At 36.2% G+C, this 9937-nt stretch overlaps 1 protein-coding gene across 6 annotated transcripts in view; it reads left to right on the top strand.

Moving 5' to 3' along the window:
• hecw1b (HECT, C2 and WW domain containing E3 ubiquitin protein ligase 1b) overlaps positions 1-9937 on the top strand; it is a 93003-nt gene that overhangs the window by 31483 nt on the left and 51583 nt on the right. For all 6 annotated transcript variants that reach the window (XR_015477865.1, XR_015477864.1, XM_087239782.1 and 3 more), the window contains 3 exon segments: positions 1534-1703; positions 7213-7355; positions 7732-7832. Coding sequence is in view for 4 of the 6 variants with exons in the window: in XM_087239782.1 (XP_087095908.1) it covers positions 1534-1703; positions 7213-7355; positions 7732-7832 (414 nt within the window). In the remaining 2 variants the exon portion in view is untranslated.

Raw genomic sequence — 9937 nt, 5'->3', positions numbered from 1 at the left:
TAGTTTATTATTGTTGTGTGTCAATTTTGTTATTTTCTGTTTTGTTTTAGTCTTTTGTTTTATTATTTTGTTTTTTTCTGTTCAGTTTTGTTCTATTTTGTTTGTTGTCTTTACTGTTTTGTTCTTTTTTATATTTTAGTTCTGTTCTGTTTTCTTTTTATTTTGCTCTTTCTGTTTGCTTTTCAAGATTTTACTTTGATTTGTTTTTGTTCTTTTCTATTGTTTTTTTATTCCAGATTTGTTTCTGTTTTAATTCAATGTTTTTGTTTGATTCTATTTTCTTTTTGTTTTTTTTTAGTGCTGGATAAAGGTTAATCATTACATACTTTATGTGTGTACTGTGTATATTTATTATGTACTGTTGAAGTCAGAATTATTAGCTCCCTTTGATTTTTTTTCTTTTTTTAATATTTAATGTTTAAATTATGTTTAACAGAGCAAGGAAATGTTCACAGTATATCTGATATGTTTTCTTCTAGAGAAAGTCTTATTTGTTTTATTTAGGGTTGAATGAAAGCAGTTTTAAGTTTTTTTGTAAATTTTAGGGTCAAAATTATTAGCCCCCTTAAGCTATATTTTTTCGATAGTCTACAGAGCAAACCATCATTATACAATAACTTTAGGGGGCTAATAATTCAGGGGACTAATCGTTCTGACTTCAACTTTATATATACTGTATGATTATACACATGCGTGCATACAAGTGAGAAAATGTTTATTTATATTTAGACATAAGATCTATATGTATATGATACAAATCATATGTAATATAAAAACAAAACTATCTAAAACTAAAATATTTATATACGTTTTTTGTGCATTTATATATAAATAAATATACAGATATATGTATATTTATTAAGTATATATAAATAAACAAATGCATGCATACATTTAAGAAAAGGTTTATTTATATTTCAGGCTGCTCGCTGGGTCTTAAAAAGTTTTAAAATGTCTCAAATTTAAAAAACTAAATTTTAGGCCTTAAATTTACTCAAATATTATGTATCATTTTACACAGGTCTTAGTTTTGCTTTGACATCTATTCAATGACCAAAAATACATCTCAATATATATTTTTTTATATTTAAACTTTTTTATTGCGTTTATTTTTTATTGTTAGATATTTTTTTACAGCAAATTCCCCAAATTAAATTTCCTAATCAAACAAAACCTAAAAACAATTACATGATTCCTCATGATAATACTGTGCATTTAGAAAAAAAATAATTAAAAAAATTTTAAAAATTATATATATTATGTAAAACAACTATTATTTTGGATCATCACAAATTTTTGCCGTTTCTGTTTTGTCAAGATATATTTTGTCATTATATTTTAATATTTCTATGCAGTTTTGTTTTAGTCTGAAATTTCTGTACATCTATTTTGCTCTCTTATATGCTTTTTTGTTCTGCTTATATTTTCTTCTATTGTTCATTTATGTGCTGGTTCTTCTGTTTCTTTGATGTTATCTTCATTTTGCTCTCTTTATTGTCTACTTCACCTGCCATTCTTTTTCATTATGATCAGATTTCCAGGCCACCGGACTGAAGAAAGGCATGTTTTTTAACCCTGACCCCTACCTAAAGATCGCCATCCACCCTGGCAAACACAGCATCTTCCCAGCGCTGCCTCACCATGGCCAGGAGAAGAGATCCGGCATCGTCTGCAATACCATTAATCCTGTTTGGCAGAGGGAGGTATGGCAAACAAACAAGAGCAAACGCACCAGATTAAACATGCTTATATACAAATCCACATAAAACACTATCCGCTCGCCGTCTTATTTATTCATAGTCGTTTAACCCAACGCTGGCCTTCTGTGCTTTTGTAGAGTCCACACAGAGTTGGTCCTGTAAATCCTTCATTCTGCAAATAGACTGGATGCGTCACTGCAGACTCACAAACACTGACGCTGTTTGACGGACGGGATTTAACTGCATGTCATCTTTGTAGAGCTGGACATTTGGATATTTTATTTATACAGTGCTCAGCGTATATGAATACACCCCTCTCAAATCTCTCACTCAAATGAATGTTTTCTATAGCAGTGGTTCTCAAAGTGGGGGTCGGGACCCCCCGAGGGGTCGCGGGACAATAAAGGGGGGTCGCCTGGTGATTTTCAAAAACCTATTAACTTTTATTAAACCTTAAGAATTAATAATTACCATAATTTATCCATAACCTACTGAAAAGTCAAAATAGTCGTTTATAGTTACTATGTACTATATAATTACTATAGTAACTTATAGTTACTAGTTCTATTGGACTGTGACCCCTAAGGTAATTACATTATATTAAAGACACAGCAATAGCATCTGATGCAGCAGATTGATTTTGTAATACCAGGTTAAACTTTCTGGCACATTTACAGCACTGACATACATTAAAAAAAATGTGAACAAAGACTTTTGAACTTGGGTCTATTGGTGTGTGTGCACCATTGCATGCAAGGTTTCTGTATTTATAACCACCTCAGAGGATATTGGAGGTCGCGAGTCACTGGCATTGTTATTTTGGGGATTGAGGGCTGAAAAGTTTGGGAACCCCTGTTCTATAGGAAGCTTTACAATATTATATTTTTCCTTCACCAAACTTGACTGATTTCTGTGAGAATCTTGGGTCCATGAGGGTTCCAGTAGGTCTTCTGCAGTATTTGGGTTGATTGGGATGCAGTTCAACAGATGATTCATAGGAAAAATATACCTATTGCCACTTTTTCAAATGATCAACTAGAAGTCAAGTTATTGTTTGTTGCTCTTACAACTGAGATTGACGACAAGATTTTTGTCAGGTAGTGTACATTAGTCAGTACTGGCCCGGATTGGCTAATCGGGAGGACCGGGAGTATTCCCGGTGGGCTGGTCCATTTTTTTGGCCATGAGGGCCGGTGTCCCTAGCTGCCTGCACTCTCAGCAGTCGCACTATTTTAATTACTTTATTTATTTGACCATAGACTCATTCTTTTTATTCATTATTTTTCCGCAGCTCTGCTCTTTTTATTTGTTTTCTTGCAGCCTCATGAGCAGAATGCAGCCTGTATCCTGCAGGTTAATGATGTCCAATAAAGAAACCTATAAAGTTCGTTTCTTGTCAGATGTTGACTTTTAGGGCTGTATTTTGATGATCCATGCACAAAGTGCAAAGCGCAGGGCGCAAACGCATTAGGGCCGTGTCAGAATCCACTTTTGCTAATGTAAGGACTGAAAAATCCACTTTGCGCAGTGGCGCATGGTCTAAAAGGGTTGAGCTTATTTTCTTAATGAGTGATGGGTGTGTTTTGAGAATAAACCAATCAGAGTCTCGTCTCCCATTCCCTTTAAGAGTCAGTTGCATCGCGCCATGGCACATTTGCTATTTACATGAAGGCTTTGTAAAAACTGAGCATTTCACTTGCAAGAAAACAGTTAAGCAGTTCATCTACAGCACGAGAATGAGAGATAACCTTCCTCATAATATACTTTCACTCTCATGGATAGGGAAACCTTGTACGCACAGACATCCATTAGCCTATAAATAATTAATTTAGTTTGTTAAGCACAAAGATTTGTTTCAACACTATTTCTAAATTCAGTGTTAATTTCCAGCAAACAAATCAATGAACAATAATAACAAAGTGTGGTCAAAAAACTGAGTATATCCAAACACACATGCTGTGCCCTATATGGTCTAAAACCCGATAGGTGGGCAAATCTAAGCTTGTTTTTAATAAAACAAATATAAATATGCATATAATAAATAATACTGCTAACAATAATAACATTAACAAAAGCAAATTGTCACAAATAAACTGAAAACAAACCTTGAGATGAAGAAGGCATGAAAGCAGTAGTTTTTACATTTATGTAGGCTAGAAAATAATGTTTTGTAATATTTTAATCGTTTATATTTATTTCCAATGTATATCCTTATTATATCCTATATATATCCTTAATATTTTAATTCTTTTTCATATGTAAAGATATTTGCGTATTGCTCTACATCTTGTGTGTATTAAGCAGTGTGTAAGCGAGGCGCACAGCTAACGAGCTCTGCTTTGGACAATAGACCGGCTTTGTTCTGTTGAAAAATCTATTATAGTTTCCCAAAATTGCAATGCGCCAGCAATGCACCTCGACAAACCTCCCTTTTTAGACTAGAACGCCTATGGGCGCACATATGAGCGCAAATGCATTTGCTATTTAAACAAGCGCGCCTTGCACCACATTGCGCCGGGTGTATGATAAAGCCCTTAATCTTCACTCACAGATACATAAACAAATTAAAGTAAACAAAATATAACCTCATATTTCAATTATCACGGATGCGGGAATGAAAACTGTGTGACTCCGCTGTCTTCTAAAGAACACGCTGCCGTCAGATTTGACAGACGCAGTTCTTAAAGAGCCTGCACACAATTTTTAACATGCTACATATCCTCAATGCAAAATGCACAGAATATCCATCTGAACAACACATATGAATATTCTAAGTTTACAAATGCAAACAATTCAAAACAAAAACATTCAAAACTGAAATGCATCATTTAACATTATTAAGTCCAATCAAATACTCCTTTAAAGGGCAGTCAATACCTAAGCCAAATCTGGAGCTATTCTAGCAAAATAACTTAACTATGATAACAGTCTAAAAAGATTATTTAGGTGCAAATTCCACTATTAAATATGAAAATTATATTGAGTTCATGTAAACAGTTGGATTTAACAGAATAATATTTCATCTTTTTGGAGCTGGTGACATCGTCTGAATTTGATGGGATTGTCTTCATGTTGTAGATTATAGTCTTCTGTTAAGTGTTTTATTAGATTAGCAAAGAGTAGCAGAGATCACCTTACAGTAGAGGATTAAAATAGATCAAGAGAATAAATGACAGAGAGTTTAGCTTCGGTATTGAAGTGATGCTGTTTTGCTTTAGTTGCTAAAAAAACGCAAGTGGTACTCACTGCAGAGGCACTTGGGCAGAGCTGAGCTCCAGCAAGGGGAAGTTGTGCCAACTGAACATTTTTATGTCTGCAGAACTGGAATGCCTAAAGTTTAGTGAACAAAACAAAAACATAATCCTTATTTTCTTTAGTTTTGTCTCGAGTACTCAACTTTTTTTTCATTCACTGATAGGACAGTATAGACAGTAAAGCTTGGGGAGAGAAGAGAGAGGAAGGATTGGCATAGGACCTCGAGGCGGGAATCGAATTCAGGTCGCCGTGAACACCGGAGTGCCATGTGTCGACACACTAACCACTACAACATTGGTCCCGACATGTACTCTACTTTTAAACACATCAGTTTTACTGACCTAAAATGTCCGAAGTTGAGTGAACAAAAAAACTGCGGAAATTGGTACTAAGAAATAATACATTATCTGAACAAACAAACAGAGTTCAACTGAAAATAAAAAACTAAAACAGAGACAACTGTTAACAAAACATTTATTAGAAACAGAATTAGAAACAAGGCAGGGGGTAAAACAACAATAACGGTAAACAAGACAAGAATCAAAACATGGCAGGAAAAACAGGGAAAATGCTTTGTAATGCTTCACATGTGAAGCATGCCTTCCTGTTTTTTCAATTGAACTATGTTTGTTTGTTCTGATAATGTATCAGCTGCATCGCTGGCAGCTAGCTCTCTGCAACTCTCACATGGTCGCCCACTGAAGCTAAGCAGGGCTGCGCCCGGTCAGTACCTGGATGGGAGACCACATGGGAAAGCTGGGTTGCTGCCGGAAGTGGTGTTAGTGAGGCCAGCAGAGGGCGGCCAACCTGCGGTCTGTGTGGGTCCTAATGCCCCAGTATAGTGACGGGGATGCTATACTGCTCAGTGAGCGCCGTCTTTCGGATGAGACGTTAAAACCGAGGTCCAGACTCTTTGTGGTCGTTAAAAATCCCAGGATGTCCTTTGAAAAGAGTAGGGGTTTAACCCCGGCATCCTGGCCAAATCTGCCCACTTAGCTTTGTCCATCATGGTCTCCTAACCATCCCCATATTCCAATTGGCTTCATCGCTGTCTCCTCTCCACCAATCAGCTGGTGTGTGGTGTGCGGTCTGGCGCAAAATGGCTGCCGTCGCGTCATCCAAGTGGATGCTGCACACTGGTGGTGGATGAGGATTCCCACCTATTGTGTGTAAAGCGCTTTGAGTGCCCAGAAAAGCGCTATATAAATGTAAGGAATTATTATTATTATTATTATTATCATTTCTTAGTACCAATTTCCACAGAGTTTTTTAAGCCAATCCTTCCCCTCTCTCCTCTTTCCACGCTTTCCTGTCTAAAGTCTCTACTGTCCTATCAATTAAAGGTGAATAAAAAAAAGTTGAGTACTTGAGTAATTCCAGTTCTGCAGACAAAAAATGTTCAGTTAGCACAACCTAAAAAGTTTTGGTACAGAGTAGTTCACCTCTCTAGAAAACGGATAATCTTATGTTAACCCAACTAAATGTTTTTTGTATTACTAACAAATAATTTTAGGTCAGTGCAGCTGATGCTTTCAAAAGTTGAGTGAACAAGAAAAAGCGAAAGAAAATAAAGATTCTGTTTTTTTTGTTGTTGTACTGACTTATTTTTTTACACTGCACATTACAAACTATGAATACTTTTAAACATCATTTGTATACTGTTTTAAAGGGCAGTTGTAATTGCATTTCACCATTTGATTATGATTTGTGGATGTGTGAATTGCAAGGTTTTCTTTGGGAGTCTTTTATGCAATATTTATGTGCTGCCGTCTTGTCCAGGTCTCACTGGAAGAAGAACTACAGTAGCAATATCTCTAGTGACTTTCTTGCCAAATTTCAATTAAATTCATCTTCATTTCTATAGCGTTTTAACAACGTAGATTGGTCCAAAACAGCTGAACATAGAAGTTCTAGTAAATCGAAACCGCTTCAGTTCAGTTTTCAGAGTTGAAGTTCAGTTTAAGTTATAAATAAAGGAATTATGGTAATAATAATAATTGATGTTGCCGTTGTGTAAGAAACAGACAAGCTCTGAGTGAAATATCTGAGTATCTTTTTGTTTTGTTGGTCTTGCATTAATTAATAACAGTATTTTTTTATAGTAATGAAGAACAACTTCTCACATTGCATTTGAATAACTTTATAAAATCCTTTATTGCAAGATACCAACATGTTTCCTTTTTCATTTTAGGTTATGAAATTCAGCTTGAAATGATTGCTGTTTCTTCCTCTGTGTTTTTATGTTTCCTGCCCGTAGCGCTTTAATTTTGTGTCTCTGCCTACGGATGTGTTGGAGATTGAGGTGAAGGACAAGTTCGCTAAAAGCCGTCCCATCATAAAGCGTTTCTTGGGCAAGCTGTCCATGCCAGTGCAAAGACTACTGGAGAAGCATGCTATCGGGTACGCATTACCACCACACCACATGACAACAACCTCAAAACTTTATTCATTCTGAGTGTGCCTCACACAGGTGAGTGGGCATGACAAACCACCTATAGAAACACCTTTCTCCCTTTTAAAGAAGCACTCTGCCCTCCAAACTCTAGCACTTACTTCTCTGAGCACTATTTCCCTTTGTAAGTTGCTTTGTTGCCGCCCTAGTTGTACGCCACTTTGGGACAAAAGCATCTGCTAAATGACTAAATGCAATGTAAATGCAATGAAAAGATAATCAAACTAAATCTAGCCTCTTTTTTGTAATTTAAGCAGTATTTTTTTAAATGTGACTTTGCTTTTCATGCTAATGAGGGGAATAATGTCCTAATTCTTGTCACAGTGATCGAGTGGTCAGCTATACTCTGGGTCGAAGACTTCCAACAGAGCATGTCAGCGGGCAGCTGCAGTTCAGGTTCGAGATCACCTCCTCCATTCATCCAGGTGAATACAGTTTTCATTATGTTTCTAAATATAATATAGCCTTAACATATTCTGATCTGCATTGGGCTGCTCTAAAGGTCCCATGAAAGTAAAAGAAGTATTTTTTAGATGTTAGTATCGGTATGTTTTAAGGTGATCTATAAGCTAGTGTGCTCCAAAACATCACCTCATACTTCAGTTTCTCATCAAATCTACTGGTCTCTCTAGCATAGACTGTAAAATATATGGACGTAGTATCTGTGACGTCACCCACAGGTTTCTGATAAGCGCAAAAGAAGCCACAAGTAGGCGTGGCCAACCGTCGCCATTATGTTCGCGCGTCATCGCAACAACGGTGGGATACCAAACAAGGGCAAAGAGGCGGAGAGTGAGCGGAGCTTCAGACATTTTGCTTGGACCCGGTTTAGACAGACTTTACTTAGGAAGAATGCTTAATACTTTATTACCTGTGACTCGTTTGTGTTCTGACCACATGTGCTTGGTTGTACACTATATCATTAAAGTGTTTAGACTTTTAAAAACACTGCTGTAATACATTGAGCCACTAAACATTGTTCTTATATCATTTTCCTACAGGAGGAAAACGCAAATTACTTCCAAACTCTTCAGATATAGTCTGTGTTAGTAAATGCAGGACCATTGATGACAATGCTTCAGATGACTGCTCTAGAGCCTACAGCAAATCAATCTGTCAGATTCTGGAATGCATTACAGCTATAAATTTAATTGATAAAGGATCTTAAATAAAACAAATACATGGGTAAACATGGTATGTAAGTATAAAACTTTACTCACATGGGAAATGGAGACCAAGTAAATGGTTTGTGAGCACGATTACGTGCACACAGCATCCCATATCATCTGACAATTGTAGGAAATAAGTCCAAAAGGCAACTGACTGTGTAAAGCCACATAAAACAACAGAAATATGATAAATATGCCGAAATCAGTGGCTAATCTGCCGGAGTCAGCTGAGGTGACGTGACGGCAACCAGCAAGACCTAGCTGTCACTCAAATGGCCATGCCCTTAATTATGCAAACTTAATATAGCCTTATATAAAGGAAACTGATGAGTTATAAATAAATTCACCCCGCTCACAGTTGTCATGAAGGGTAATATTAGCTATATACACCAAAATCGTTCTTTGTACCAGGATGTAAACACCCTTTTTTCTGTTGTAAAGTTGGCCATTCTAACAGTGGCTTCAATTGAAATTTGCTCCATATGGAGCCAGGACTAGCTGTATTTCGATGAATTGCAGTTTCAGTTACTTCCGTATTGGCTTCCCGAGGGAGAGCGGGAGGTTGCCGCTTGGTCTCTAGCATCTGACATGCCCCGCCCCCAACAAGATGCTTCTCATTTTCTTTTCATTTGATGCACTTGATCTTACTGGCAGAGCTGTGATTAAACAAAACGCTATTGGCTGTTTTTAAAAAAAGGGGAGAAGCTACTTGATGTCCCGCTCTCTCTTCATGTTTCAGTTGAGATTGCGTCAGCGTTGACCGAAAAAATGCACATTTCAAAGCACTTTACGAGACCTTTACACAAAGATCTGTACATAGTGATGACCTGGTGTGGAACCTGGCTGTTAATAGTTTGTAGATTTGTGTTACAGTTTTCACCATGTCGACTATCTTAATATTTATGATAATTGATACAATAATTGATATAAATTTGTCAAATTATTTTTGCATATTAGATTCACCTCATTTAGGAATAAAGACTAGCAAAATTGTCAGATTAATGGATTGGTCAGCCAAATCTGTCTTGAGTCCTTTCCCAAATCTACCCTTATTCCTCGCCCAGTTGAATCCTGTCCTATTTCTCAATGCCCTTTTTAAAAATACACTTCTGTTCAAAAGTTTGGAGACAGAACATTTTGATGTTGTTATCATTATTTAAATGTTATTATTTGCATAATTTAATATTATTAACATATTTCTTTATATTTAAACACATTTTATAATGTAATCTATTTCTGTGATTGCAAAGCGGAACCTTAGTTTTAGTGTCACATGATCTTTTATAAATCATTTTAATACGGTGCTTTACTGCAAGAAACATTTCTTCTTATCATTGAAAACATGTATGCTGCTTAATATT

The sequence above is a fragment of the Danio rerio genome, chromosome 2, assembly GCF_052040795.2.
Source record: "Danio rerio strain M-AB ecotype USA chromosome 2, GRCz13ab, whole genome shotgun sequence".
NCBI lineage: Eukaryota > Metazoa > Chordata > Actinopteri > Cypriniformes > Danionidae > Danio > Danio rerio.
This window is presented reverse-complemented; position numbering and strand designations above follow the sequence as displayed.